We start from the raw sequence: 15,252 nt of genomic DNA on the forward strand, positions 1-15,252 counted from the left end.
AACAAAAATAGCATGGGTTTGGCATGAAAACATACCAATGGAACAGAGAACACAGAAATAAACCTACACATTTACAGCCAGTGGAATCTTAACAAAGGTGCTAAAAACATATATTGGAGGAAGTACAACCTCTTCAACAAATGGTGCTGGGAAAACTGGATAACACATACAGAAGATTGAAATTTAATCCCTATCTTTCACCCGGCACAAAAATTGACTTAAAATGAATTAAAGACCTTAGTGTAAGACTTGAAACTCTGAAACTTCCACTTAGAAAACCAGGGAGCCACTTCAAGCTATTGGTACAGATAATGATTTTCTGGATAAGATTTGAAAGAAAAGCAGATATTGACACATGGGATTACATCCAAGTCAAAAGCTGCAGCACAGCAATCAACCATGAAGAGTCGATGTACAGAATGGAAAAAAGAATATTTGCTAGCTTTTCATCTGACCGAGGTTTAATATCCAGAATGTATAAAGAACTCAGAAATCTTAATGTAAAAAGCAGCTCAATTAAATATGGCAAATGATCTGAACATCTCAAAAGAAGAAATACATGAAAAATCATGCTCAATACCACCATCCATCAGGCAAATACCATAATACCATCTCACTCCGGTTAGAATGACAATTATAAACAAAACAAACACATGCTCGTGAGGAAGTGAAGGAACAAAAACTCTCATATGCTGTTATTAGGAATGACTACGGAGAACAGTATATATTGAAAGGAAGTTAGCATACAAAACAGATACTTGCATGCCCATGTTTATTGTGGTGCTATTCATAATAGCAAAGACATGAAACAAGCCTAGGTGTGCATTCATAGATAAGTGGATAAAAAAGTACACATATACACAGGAATATTATTCAGCTAAGAAAAATGAAGTCCTGACAGTTGTAGGAAAAAATGATGGAATTGGGGGACATGTTAAGCAAAATAAGCCATAGGCAGACAAGTATTTATGTTTTCTCTCAAAATGTAGAAACTTTTTAAGTCAACCTGAAAATAGGATAGTGATTTTCAGTGACTGGGAAGGGTGACAATGGGGGAGAGCGCGTCATGGGTAGAAAGGTAGCTGGATATGATCAGTGCGCACTGTATGCATGGTGTGGAAACATCACTGAACCCATTAATATATACAAGTAATAAAATTTTTTAAAAGTCTAATACATTTGCAGGAAACTTGAGATTAAAGAGTAAAGTTATGCTATGTAAATAAAATATACTCTGGATTAATAAAAAGTAGTTGAAATTTTTTTGAACTAATTTGTTTTCCAGGAAATTGGGGGAAAAAGTTACATTATTAAATTTACATTTCCCCAGATCTAACCTTCACAAATTCTCAAAATAATGATCATCTCTGGAAGGCAATAGAGATCAGATACAAGAACACCACATACAGAGAAAAGGCAAAGATACAACTTCAGAGTAAAGAGAACTACCTCCCACAAAAAGGGAAAATACTCCCTGTATTGAAATAAAACAGTAGGATGGAAGAGTTTGACTTACTAAAAATCTGAACACGTCCTTACGTGTTCCTCCTCCAAGTCTCCCTCATGAGTGGCTCCCTGGACTCAGGAAGCACTCTGTTATCAAGTCAGGGTTCTTTCCAGAGAAATGGTTAATCAACCTTACTTACTTTTGCCACTTTCCTCTCCACCTTAGGCATGTATTTTACCTACAGTCATCTTTACTCAGAAAGAAGAGACGTCCTCAGAGTCTTTTCCATTAAGAAGAAGAAAATATGAAGTACAGCATTCCAATGTGACCTGAGAAAAGACAGGCTCGTGGACTTGGCTGCAGCAACTACTACACAGGAAGTATTCTAGTGGAAAATACCCAGTACTTGACAAAAACCCATGACATAACATAATCACACCCCCCCAACTCTACACACAACAGCAGTCTGTTTATCATTCACTGTATTTCCAAAACGTGTACTCTGCATACCCTGTTTCCCCCAAACTGTGGTTTTTATACAAGTTACATTTATATTGGGTGAAGTCTGATTGTTTCACTGTAAGGTTAATGAGAAAAAGGAAATTAATGGAATTAAGTTCAGTTAAATTGAGAAACCAGACTTGATAACCTAAATTACATGTATTCCTTCTCACTTCTGATTGCCAAATAGCAGCAGATCTGTAGGAGGAAAGCACTATAAAATACACTCTGTCCTCATCTAGAATAATGTACTTCATGGACAAATGTCTTTGTCCCCAAATGTCAGTACCCACCATAAATACTAGCTACACATAGAAAATTAAACATCTTTCCAAGGCCTATGTTAGCCTTCTCAGGCTGCGATAACAAAAGCCTCAATCTGGGTGGCTTAAATAAATGTTATTTTCATGGTTCTGGAGTTTTAGAAGTCCAAGATTTCTGTTCCTAGTGAGGACTTCTTGGTTTATAGACAGATGCCCTTTTTTTTTTTTTTTTTTAAACACAAGACGGACCACTGTCTCACAACTCCTCTTATAATAATATTAATCCTATTTGGGAGGGTTCCACCCTAATCAAAGAACTGCTTCCCCAAGGCTCCACATCCAGGTATTGTTGCATTGAGGGTTAGGGCCTAATACAGGAATTTTAGGGAAACACAGATTCAGTCTATAGCATTTTGCACCTGACTTCACAAAATTTATGTCCTTCTTATAAATGAAATACATTCCTTCTATCCCAACAGCCCCTAAAACCTAATTCATTCCTGCAAAGTCTAAAGTTTTATCTAAGTATCTTCTAAATCAGAGTAAAGTGAGACTCAGGTATAATTCATCTTGAGGCAAACTTTTTTTTTTTAAATAAATTACATGCTACCAAAATGTAATGGTTGGATGGGCACTGTATAGACATTCCCATTTCCAAAGGGAGACACAGGTGGAAAGAAAGGGGCAACAGGTCCCCAGTAGGTTCAAACCCTAGCAAGACAAACTCTGAGATCTGAAGGCTCAGGGGTGATCTTTGACTTCCTGTTCTGCCTTCAGGACCCACTGGGGAGACATCTTACCCATCTCTGTTGGGGAAGGCCGGGTCCCCACAGCTTTGGATGGTCTCAGTCTTGTGGCTCCTGGCAGAATGAATCACTGTTAGGGTCCTTCTTCCCTGGTCTACATTCACAGCTGATGAACTCTATGGTCTCCTGTAAAATTCAAGTCATCCAAAACCAACCTTCCCTTTGTCTCATCTCCATTCCCTTCAGTTCAAACTAGCAGTGCTGGTAACTGATTACGTCTGCAGTTCACACCCACACTAAACTCATTATTGAATGGTCTCCTATCACACCCTCAGTGTTCTCTTTAGAACATATTTTCTTATTTTTTTGTAATATGAATGGGCTCAGAATTTTCAAAATCTTTAAATGCTTCTTTTTGGTTAATAATTCTGTCCTCAATGCATTACTTTCATATTTTAATACAGGCAGTAGAAGGAAAACCAAATCACTTCAACAGTTTGCTTAGAGAGCTCCTCAGCTAAATATCCAGTTCATTGCCCACAAGTCTCACCTTTCACAAAACACTAGAACATGGACACAATTCAGCCAAATTCTTTGCCACTTTACAACAAAGATTCCATTTCTTCCAGTTTGCAATAACATGTTCCTCATTTCCATCTACCACCTCATCCAAAATGGTGTTTACTATTCTTATTTCTGTCAGTGTTCTCTTCATGATAATTTATGTATTCTCCAAGATTGCACTTTCTTTCCAGATTTCTTCTGTTTTCTGTTAGCCCTTACCCAAATCACCTGTGTCAATTCCTAAACAGTATTAGCAGTTTTTCCTATCATGCATCTTGAAACTCTTCCAGTCTCTACCCATCACTTAACTTCAAAGATACTTCCAAATTTTTTATATATTTGGTGTAACAGCACCTGCTTCTTGGTGTATCATAGATTTGGTTACAATAACAAAATACTGCACACTGGGGTGACTTAGACAATAGAAATAGGTTTCTCCAACTCTGGAGGCTGAGAAGTTCAATATCAAGGTGCCAGCTCATTCAGTTCCTGGTGAGATTCCAAGATAACAACTCCTTCTTCTTTGGGGTTTGCAGATGGATGGTTTCTTGCTGTATCTCCACATGGTAGAGAAAGCAAGTATCTCTCCCATGTCTCTTGTAAGCTTACTAATTCCATTCATGAGGGCTCCACACCCATATCTACTTACTTCTCACAGGCCTCACCTCCAAATACTAGCATTCTGAGAGAAGCTAACTTCTAGCAAATGACTTCAAAAAAAGTTATTAATAGCCTCTTAGTTACCATGGAGCCATTCCATTACAAATAAAACAGAAGATTTTAGGTACTTGCATGGATCCCAACATCTGTTCTAAATGTACACTTTTTAAATCAAGAGTCAGAATGTTTGGATACTTTTGAGAAACATAACATGGCTTTAACCCCACATTAATTTGTTAGTATATCCCTGCATGCTATTTCTCTTGGCATTTGTGTTTTCAAAAACTAACAGAAGATGACTTGTAAGTTAAATTTCCTTTTGTGTATAGTAAGGAACATCTGGTTTAAAAAAGCAGAGACTTCTGGTTTCTAGAGAGCAAACCAAAATATCTTGAGGGAATAATTAATTCTTACCTGAGGTCATACAGGTAATGAAAAAGAAGGGTCTTATTATTTCAGTGACCTGTATCTTAGAATGTTTGTACTTTCAAATTTACAACCTTTGAGGTTCCCATGAATAAGAAAATCCCATGAATCTTCCATCTAAGTCTGCTCAAAAGCAAAAAAAGGGAGCTAGGGAAGAGAAGATAGGGATATCTTATTTTTTTCTCTTTTGTATCCTTGTTTTCTTGTCAAGGGCAGGAGCAGGGAGGGACAAGGTTTGAAAAGAAACAGCTAAAAGGAAAAGAGCAATCTGAGTTTGCCACCTCTATTTACAAAATGATCCAGAAATCTAAAGTCCTACACCTTTGTACCACAACTCTAAACTTCCCACTTCCAGAGGTCTGGTAATATTAGAGTTGTTTCTTTTGAGTGCACCAATCTACAGTAAGCATGAAACAGATTTAATGGGATTTGATTTGATGGGAGTTTGCATCTTGAAGAAGAAGCTAATAAGCCTGATAGAACCCAAGATCCAAAACTATTTCAGCTCTAGGAACTTGGCTAGAGGCGAGACTGCCACTTCCTGGATGTGTTTACTGCATTTTTAAAAAAATAGAAAACAATACCTCCTTATGGTATTGCTGCAAGAGTGAAATAAACCAATACAAGTGTACTTACAGTCTGGCACCCAACAGTATATGCTAGATGAATTTCAACCTGTAACAGTAGTATGAGACAGTGTATGTGGGTGGGAAGGAGAAAGCTAGCTTCCAATCTAAATTTTCTACCTTCTTGCTTTTTAAATTCATTTCCCTCTAGCTCAACCTCTAAGGAAATAATAGATTTGGTAAACAAAACTAGTAGGACTATCTTCAACATAGGTGGCAGGTATACTTGGTGACAACATGAAAGTACAAGCCACATGGGAATACTAGAAGTTCATGGTGCTTGTGGAGCACCAGCCGTTGTACTATGCTTTGGTATGACAGATACAAAGGTACATATTTTCAGTGGCATAATTTTTCTTCCCAATTATCTCATAGATGTATCAGTATGTGTATGATTGCCTAGAGATAGAACCCTGATTAATGGTTGTGTGAAAAAAGGATAGTTAGCAAACAGAAAAGCCATTGAATAAAATGCAATCCTTGAGGACATTGTCACAAACCTTCATTTTCTTTAGACTACTAGTCACCCTAAGAAATTTGTACTTGTAAAAAAAAAAAAAAAATAGAGGAGACATTTGCCATTTTCTGCCTACCCAGCATCCTGAAGAAATACAGTTCACAAGGTCTGGGTGGGCTGCCTCTTCTCTTTGTGCAGGGATATAAAGATAAGTAGACTTATGACTTAGGCTTGGCCAATGACAGTGGTCTACTTCCCAGGGACCAAACACTTGTTCAGAGACTCACATGTGACATGGAATGAAGCAACTTCTCCCCATGTTGCTTTTGCCACACCTGTGGGCAAAGACACTTTTCCTTACCTTTGGCAAGATGGCAGCCATCTTGCCAGGGATGTAGAAGCATCCCAAGAAGAACAAAGTCTGATGGCACCATTTCATTCACTGGATGCAACTGCTACTGATTAGATCTAAAATTTCTTGATTTGTGAACTAATATTCACCTTTTTGGCTGATTTATTTTGAACTGGATAACTTTTGCTTGCATTAAAGGGAACAAAGCATAAGGAAATACAGCCCTCACTAATAATTAATTTAGCTAATATTCAGTGTCATGCTTATTATTTAAATGTGTATAGCAGTTCCAAAATATTTATCAATAGTAATAAAACTTGTCTAAGTCAATGAATATCATCTACTTAGACTTCATGGAAATCAGATCATAACACCACTGTCACCACTATAGTTTGCTTTGGCTGGCAAAACCAAATAAAAGTCACATGCACAAAATTCACAAGAATATTTTTACTAGAATTGAGGAGATAGAAGAAGGTATAGTCAAGTTGTCAAAAAGAAAATCTTCACATTGAACTCCAGTCAAATAAAGAAAATTCGTGTTCCTGTTTCAGTCTTGCCTGGGTAACAAAATTATGTACCCCTCCTCCTGGCAATGAATGTGGCAAGCTTCAGGTATGTGGCCACCATTTCATGACCCTTCACTGTGAGGATCAATGTCTCACCGATCCCAGACATGAATTCTTAAGAACTCCTTCCATTTCTATGATTTGCCTCATCCAGCTGAGAATGCTGCTAGCTACTGCAAAGCTGTTCACCAGCCATAAGCTCTGGTCCATACGGCTTTCTTCTTAAACTCTGGGAGGACTCTCAAGGACAGCAGGGTAGCTAAAAGGAAACAACAAAACAAACCAGTGTGTCATTTTGATAAAAAAGATATCAGAGCAGACATTGGCTTTTTCTCACTTGGCTAATTTTCAAGACTTAAGAATTCCCATCAAGATCTGGCAAAATGTTAATGGTGGAAAACAATTTTAAGGTTGGTGAAAAGTTGGGTTTTTTTTTTTGTTTGTTTAAGTTAACCTATAATCAGTGGGAAATTTTGCCCGCCCCCCCGAAAAAAAAAAAAAAAAACCAACCTGGTGAGATGCTGGCAATTTCCTCTGAGTGCTGTTTATTACATGGGTGTGTTTTCTTATAAAAATCTACTTAAGATTTGTGCTCTTTTTCTACATGAATATGATAATCACCACTAAATGTTTAATTATAAAGATGAAAACCCAAATCCCCATTCCTATAATAAAGTCGAGTTCATATGCTCAATGGAACAAACAGGACTGTGCTAAATTATATTTGTACATGCACTCACAAAGCTCTACTCTTTCTGATTTGCCCTGGGTCCCTCAGGGGTTAATTTAAAGCAGAGAAATTGTAGGATCTCTTTGGGTAACCTACTATATACCTTATTTTAGAATATTAATTCAAATATCCTGAAATGTTATTTAAAATATGACAGTGTGAAGGAACATAGGTAGGTAAGCCAGTTACACAACTATTATGTGACTCCATTAAGCCCAGGACTATGTCATCAAGTGAACACATGTGTCCCTAAACCACATGACTGTTTTCCTCATTGGTTGTTCATCTGTTAACTCTGTAACCTAAGAGTATATATGTGGAGCATCCCATAGTATAATGGCTCTATAGCCATTAAAAATGAGGCAAACAGAAGTCCTAAAGACAAGTCTCTAGGGATGGATCAAATGATGTCAAATCATAGTCCTGATTGTCAATGAAGTTCTTTGTTTTATCAGAATCATGTGGCGGTCTCGTTCCATCATCTACGTGCTTCCCAACCACTTACTGGTGGGACCACTTTGCTGGTCCTTATCCCAAAGAACCAGAACCAATGAATTCTTATACCATACTTAAAATAAAATATGGGTCACGCTATGCCTCCAGGTTGGCTAGTGAAATTATCACAGAGCAGGCCAACAGGAATGAGGCTTTTCAGTGCAGTATCTTACAGGATGGCCAGGGACACCAGTAGCAGCTACTGGCTCTAGACACTCAAGTCCTATGACATGGATGACAACTACAGCCTTTCTCAGGCCACAAGACCAATGCCCAAATGACTTCTTGGATTTGTGTAAAAGAATCCTCACAATTTTCAGAAAGATCTTCCGTGTTTGGGGGGTCCTACAGTCAGTGGGGCAAAGTCAACAGAAGACCAAAAGACACAAAACATCTAAATGCCTGATGGTACGGGAAAGGGCTAGTTTCCTTGGCAAAATACCATGTAGCCATTACTACTATTTATGACTCCAGTGTAACAAGAAGTTTAAATGCTTTTAAAAAAAACGGTAAAGAAATTAAATCCTATTCAAATTATTTTTTCAATAGTATAAAATTATAAATATATTAAAATACTAAATGTGGAAGGGTACAAAAACTTCCTATAGAAATTATCAGAATTGTCTTTGGGCAGTAGGACTCTGGAATTTTCTTTGGTCTTTTACTTTTCTGAATTTTCCAAATTTTAATTAAAATTTTTATTTTACCATTATAATAAAACATTTAAAAACCATTTAACCCAAAGTTAAAAGTGCTGGAACTCTTTTTTTTTTTTTTTTTATTTTAAACTCATTTTCTGGTTCAAAACGTCACATCAGTGACTGATAAGCCCTTTCAGAATTCAATATATAATATGCGTACACCATTCTGCATCACAGACAACAGTGGGTGGTTTTCACCTATGCTGGGAACAAAGCCTTTTAATACCTTTTAAAAGATCCTTGGACTTTGTCGAGAGAGCTTCTTTAGGACTTTCCATGATGCTGAATAGCCAGTCAATGAACTAGGGTGGGGAAAAAAAAATGTCAGCCAACAAAATCCCATTGTCACCATGAGCTGTCAGTCCCCTGGGGCTGCATACATGATTGCAAGTACAGTAGTCTTTAGGTGATTCCTGTCTGGGCTAAGGGTGCAGAGATGAGAGGGGAGCCAAGCACAAGATTTGAACACAGTTCCCATTTAGTCAAAAGACCTCACAAAGCTAAGCCTACTTCCCTTGCTGAATATCCTAAGATCAGGGATAGGTTTTAAGAGTGGAGTAGACATGTGTCACAAACATAATCTCTAATCACTCTGAGAGGCCCAGAGAGGTTAATACCCTCACCCAAGTTCACTCCCAGTGAACAAAAGAGTCAAGATTTGCACCGGAGCACACCTGGCTCCTAAGCTCCATGTGCCTCTTTGCATCATGCTGCGTCCCACAGGTCCCCTGTGCGTTTCGGCCTAGGTGCCTTGGTTGGACAGTGTTTAGGGAACATATTTGATAGAAGCCCCAATTTCTGAAACAAAATGTTTCTATAGATGACAATAGTTATGTGTCCAAATGAATATGAAATGGAGGTTGAAATGCAAGAGAATAAGCATAAAATAATTTAGGTAGAGCCAAGCATATTAACTGTGAATAAATCCTACTAATGAGGTTGAAACTCATAGTACTCATTAGTTTGACTGATTTCCCAGGATGCAGCCAAAATTGTCTTTGAATTAGCTACAAGGTGATTTCAACAATGACTGAATGTTATCAATCTTGGTTTGCTGAAAAACACATATATCATTAGCAACAAATACAAGACACTTTAACTTCAGACATGAGAAGTTGGGTTGAAGAAAGAAAAATAGAGAAAATCACCCTAATTCCATGCTTTAATTAAAAATTTTTCTTTATTTTCCTTTCAAAATTTTGTTTTATAATATTGTACTTGTAAGTAAATAAATCAAGCCCTACAAATATATAATCAATGCAAGATGTCCTCTCTGTAGTCCAAAGTTAACACAGTCTCCCAGTCCAGAAATAACATGAGAGGAGACCACACTTAAATTTATTTTAAGTGAACATAAAATACAAAACTCGGGCAGCAATTGTGATGCTTATCGGATTTAAGGGGGGAAAGGCATTTTAGTTTGAGATGCTCAGTGGAGATAGATATGGCTAAACTGTGGGTTCACAGTTCAGAAATGTTTTTAAAGATTAATGTTCTGATTTAAAGAATAAGCAACAAAAAGTTACTTTTAAGCTTTCTACCTCATCAAAACCCAGTTTTGACTAAATGGGATTCAAAGAATCTTTCAAACCACTGTATTAAAGATGGGGCAAAGCCATATAAAAAGTATAGGAAGCACAGTATTTTCCTATGTTGTGCTAGTTGCCTGGGGAGTCTTAGTATTAAAAGCCAAAGGTGTTTCCTATAGTTTGGGTTTTTCTGAGGACAAGGGTGATGATAGTAGACCTTAACAAAAACCCATTTGGCATCTACCACATGATGAGTATATGCAACGTGCCTGGGAAATGGAGTGAGCTATAGGGAACCTCAAATATGATAGGTGGTCCAGACCCACATCTCCCTGAGGAAGAGTTCTCTGACCCAGCATTGTTGCATTGTTCATTACCTCCCTGCCTTGCTGATTACATGGTATCCCACAGATGGTACCATCTTGAATCTTAAATTTGCCTTCCTGCCTATCCTTACATTGAGATTCTGAGTGAAGAGTTACTTATCCTTTCATTGCCAGGTCCAAGAGTCTTCAGTAAATGAATGAAAATGAGGGATTTTCTCTCCCCACATCCCTAAGAAAGTTTTGCTGTTGTTGTCTCTAATCAGTAGGTACCCTGAACCTGGGCTGGCCTCAGTCTGAGACTGCATCTGGCTAAGATCTGGGGCTGAGAATAAAAGCCTGTGGTGTAGCACACATGTCACTTAACTCCCACCTCAACTCTACAGCAAGAACTGCTGAAGACAAAAGCCAGCCTGCCCTGCTAAGCAGGTGGCTGCCAACCTCACCTTCTGGGTTTGTTCCTTCCATGGCTCTTTCTGCAGCAGAAGCAGCATGCTACTGGGAAGGATAGTGAGGGCCTCTTGCAGAGAGACCCTGTGCATTGGACTCCTGCCAAGGAAGTTTGATTCTGCCCCAGCCAGGCCATTCTCCTGATGCCATGGCAACCAACTGGCACTGAGGCCGAGGAGGAGTGGGGCCTCATGATCCCCCCAAGCTACCACTGCAACCGCAAATATCAGCAACAAGAAGTCCAAAGCCTGTGATGGAAACAGAAGCAACATTAGGTCATATGTCTTACCAACTCCAAGTAATTCATGGCATCTTCCCCTTCACTCACCCCTCCTCCTGCCCAACCCCTACACCAGAGAAGGAACTGGACTGACTCAATTTACATGCTTAATGACGAGACCTTCTGGGGCTGTGAAGGTTTTTAAGGTCCCCTTATGCGAAGATAGACTAATCATAATGAAATCTCAGATTGTCTAAGATTTCAAGAAAACATAATTTATTTCTAATCACAATAAGATCCAAATGATCCTCTGTTTTTGGTATTTTCAAAGAGACTAAGAAATTAGGAAAAAGATATTTGTTGTAATGTGGCAAAAAGTATTTTTAAAAATTATATATGATTTTATTTTTGAACCAATCTCTCTTGATGCACTTTAAAAAGTCTGCTGGGAAAAATCTAGATGCTTGTCAAAAAAATCTAATGTTGGTACATCGAAATTGTTGAATTACAGTGATTTAAATTATAATTCTTTCTGTTAAAAAAAATCCTAGAAAACAAATTAAGAAAACAGAACATTAATGAAAGCTTTGGGGAAAAAAAAAAGAAGACTATGTGAGTTCAAGAAAGGGGGGAGGGGCTGTTTAAAAAGTACTTCTCTATCTCTTAAATTCCTCATCTCATGAATTAAATTTAAAAAAATTAAAGACACACAACTTTTCAGGAAACTGAAAAATTTCAAGGAATATTCCAGATAATGAAACTTTTACTTACCATGAAACGGGCCTACAGAAAAAATTCTAGAAAATGCACAACAGCCAAGTCAAGAAAATGAGAGTAGGAAAAGAGCTGTCTTCATTTTATTTATGAATCTTTTTCTTCTTAAACTCACCCAATGCCAGAAGTTCTTACTTTGTCTGGGTCATAGGTCATGCTGCCAATGTGAGTAAAATCTCCTCTCCAATATGTGTGCACAAACAGGTAGGCACTGGCACAGATGAAGATTATCTGCATACACTTCAGGTATCTCTTCATATTAGGCATTTTTAGCCATATGCGGGCCAGAGCAGAGGCCAGAATCTGGTACTCCCACATCCTTTGTGGGACCAAACCTAAGCACACAGGGCCTTAAGTACCCTGTTCAGCTTAGTGTTTTGGGGTTCTGCCGGCAAAGAGCATATTTTGTTGAAAATATTTCTCAAAGGGCAGACCTGGGTATCTCTAATAGCAAGGTAAAAATACCCATTTGCTTGTGGCATCAGAAAATTATTACTGACATTTCTTAAAAATAAAAGGAAGGCAGGAAAGAAAAGCAATAAGCAGCATGCTATAGTTTGGATCTTGAATATTCCCTCTATAGCCAATGTGTTACAGGCTTGGCCCCCACAGTGGCACTACTGAGAGATGGTGGAAATCTTATTGGGAGGTTTTGGAGTCATTTGGAGAATGCCTTTGAAGGAGACTATGGGACCCTAACCTCTTCCTCTCTCTCGCTCCCTGGCCATAGATGGCAGTTTTGCTCCATGATGTGTTCTTTTCATGATGTGTTGCTATGACACAGGCCCCTAACAAGGGGGTGAACTAATCATGGACTGGAATCTCCAAAGCTGTGAGCCAAAATAAACCTTTTCTCTTTATAAGTTGATTTCCTCAGGTATTTGTTAGAATAACAGAAAGGTGACCAAGACACAGCAACATATTCCTGTTTTGAGAGAGAGAATCTAAGTTTCAGGTTTTAATGAAACTACAAACTCCTCTAGGTTGTACCTCATCGAGAGCCACATTCTGAATAGGTGTTGACTGGTAAGCAACATTTCTGATATAACCCATCAGTTCCAAGAGCCACTCCATTCTCTTCAATACACCTGAAACAAAAAGAATTTTTTTATGGGACCATGATTTTGCTTTGAAATGTAAAATAGATCAGAAATAACAATCACAACTAAAGCAAAACATGTTGTAAAAATCCCATTAAACAGTTTTAAGGTCTGAGACTTGTGATTTCCTGTGAAAGAATTGGTACTGTTCTTACTGGATAACTATATTTTGGTGTTTATTTCCAAAAGTAAACTCTGTTCTTCAAATATCCTTGCCACTAATATAAAATGAATTTATTGGAACTTCTCTCTCAACATTAAACACACTAGGAGAAATCTGGTATGCCAACTACTCAGTAATGTTGAATCACAGGTAATTAGTTATTTTTATAGACCTGCTTTGCTTAAGTGGTCTGAATTTGTGCCCAAATCACAAAGGAACCCTATCCCAAAGACATAAAATAAATAAATAAATAAATAAATAAATAAATAAATAAAAACCAGCCATTATGTGGTAACTGGAGAACAAACCTTTAAAAAAAATTTTTTTTAACATGAGGATTCCCAGTACAGTAAAAACTACATAGAAAGGTTTTCGAACTCCAGAGAATATGAGGAATATGTGAATTACATTTGAGAGTTGGCTAGTTAGAACCAAAGACAACGTCAAATTATTTCATTTTATTGTAAGCATCTCCCTCCTTATTTGGAAACACTTGCTAGATTTCTTCCTGATAAATATTCTTTTGGTTTATAACAACAACAACAAAAAAGATAAAAAATCCCACTCAGATTCTCATCCCAGGTTCATCTCTCAGTGAGCAGGCACTAATACAGATATGGGAAAACTGTCTCAACTGCCAAAGAGGAGGATGAATCAAAATTTCTTATATAGTCTTGGAGAATCTTCCAATCAAGTTTGTCAGGTTTTTCCCTCAAACCAAAAAATATAAAAGACGGATAGGGAAAATGGGCACCTGAACCTGAGTAAGTTTCCTGGGATCACAGGGGCTTCCCAGCCACATCTGACCCACCTACACCAGGTGCCATTCTGAATCTGAATGCAGTAGGGGGAAATGATAAGCATGTGATCAGAAAGACTGAAGGAGCCATAGGCAAGCTCCCTTTTCAGGTGATTATTAAAGTACAATGTCTGATATGGCCTAAAACTTGCAACATGAGGTTCATGAGCAGAACTACAAGCTTGCAAGTGTGTGTAGCAGGACCAGATTTTATTTTTTAAACCCCTAAGGAATTCTACAGAATAACTATGTAATTTCTTTTTCTGTTTTCCTTTTTGACCATTCAGAAATGACCATTCAAAAGCCATTTTCATGATTTCATCAGGTAGAATCAATCTACATCTTGTATGTTTTCAAAACTGAGTAAAATAGACAGAAGCAACCTGGTACACTTGTGTGTATCCTTGAGAGTCTAACGGGCCAAATACAATAGAAAAATACTCAAAAGAACTCATTTCTATCTCTAAGAAGTAGACATTGTGAGCTATAACTGCTCATTTCCATTCAAGTCACTCTTCATTTGGGCTAATAAGGCCTAACCTATGCCAAGAAGCACTAAGCTAGCTTTTATGTTGAGAAAACAAGTACAACTTAAAAGGGAGAGCAGGCAGTTCTATTTCTGTCCCTGATGTTCGCCAGGGGCTGGCCTCACCTGTGTTGGCATGGCTCACAATCCGCGCCTGGTATAAGCTGTGCAGAATCATCCAAGCCAGTGACTCTTTCTCATGGTATTGCAGAGCAACATTGAGCATATCAGTGAGGCTCATCAAGGGGAATCGTCCTTGAGAGATTAAGTACAGCTTGACAAAGACAGCCTTTTCCATGTTGCTCTGTAAAACAGCAAGTTGTTCAGTCACTATTAAATTAACTGAAGTGGCTACAGAACCTCAGGGCAAGGGCAAAACAGAAAAAGAGTTTGATGCTATTATCACAAATGCTAAAACTGCTCATTTCCTGCAGCACATGACCTATCTGCCTGTGTGCTGTATTAAAATGCACATATAACAAAAGGTTACAAGGTCACCTCCTATTCCTTCATAAAAGCCATGAATGTATTCAGTGGTTAATAGGTAATATTTAGTAAATATACACAATAATAATAAAATGAAAACTAGTAAATACACTACTTATCATGTGCCAAGCACCATTCTAAGCAATTAACATGCATTAATTCCGCAGTTTTTAAAATTTGGTACACAGACCTCTCCCAAGACCCTTTAAAAGGTTCTGTGAGGTCAAAACTATTTTAATAATTACACTAGACTGTATTAGTATTCATTGTATTTTTCACTGCCATTTGTAATTTTTTAAAAAGCCAGTTTCACTTAAAATATCCTTGTAAACAGTAAAAATTATT

At 37.7% G+C, this 15,252-nt stretch overlaps 2 protein-coding genes across 3 annotated transcripts in view; one reads left to right on the forward strand and one right to left on the reverse strand.

Moving 5' to 3' along the window:
• The window catches only part of Hacd4 (3-hydroxyacyl-CoA dehydratase 4), a 34,450-nt gene extending 27,255 nt beyond the window's left edge, over positions 1-7,195 (forward strand). For both annotated transcript variants that reach the window (XM_015502565.2, XM_048783893.1), the window contains exon 7: positions 1,673-7,195. In XM_015502565.2, coding sequence (XP_015358051.1) covers positions 1,673-1,755 — 83 coding nt within the window. In that variant the 3' untranslated portion in view covers positions 1,756-7,195. The remainder of the gene's footprint in view (positions 1-1,672) is intronic.
• Positions 6,478-15,252, reverse strand: part of Focad (focadhesin) — a 260,449-nt gene continuing 251,674 nt past the window's right edge. The window contains exons 38-42 of the mRNA XM_048783888.1: positions 14,548-14,725; positions 12,824-12,921; positions 10,836-11,087; positions 8,764-8,839; positions 6,478-6,870 (exon numbers count right to left, since the gene is read on the reverse strand). Coding sequence (XP_048639845.1) covers positions 6,797-6,870; positions 8,764-8,839; positions 10,836-11,087; positions 12,824-12,921; positions 14,548-14,725 — 678 coding nt within the window. The 3' untranslated portion in view covers positions 6,478-6,796. The remainder of the gene's footprint in view (positions 6,871-8,763; positions 8,840-10,835; positions 11,088-12,823; positions 12,922-14,547; positions 14,726-15,252) is intronic.

This window comes from Marmota marmota, unplaced genomic scaffold, assembly GCF_001458135.2.
Source record: "Marmota marmota marmota unplaced genomic scaffold, marMar, whole genome shotgun sequence".
Lineage (NCBI taxonomy): Eukaryota > Metazoa > Chordata > Mammalia > Rodentia > Sciuridae > Marmota > Marmota marmota.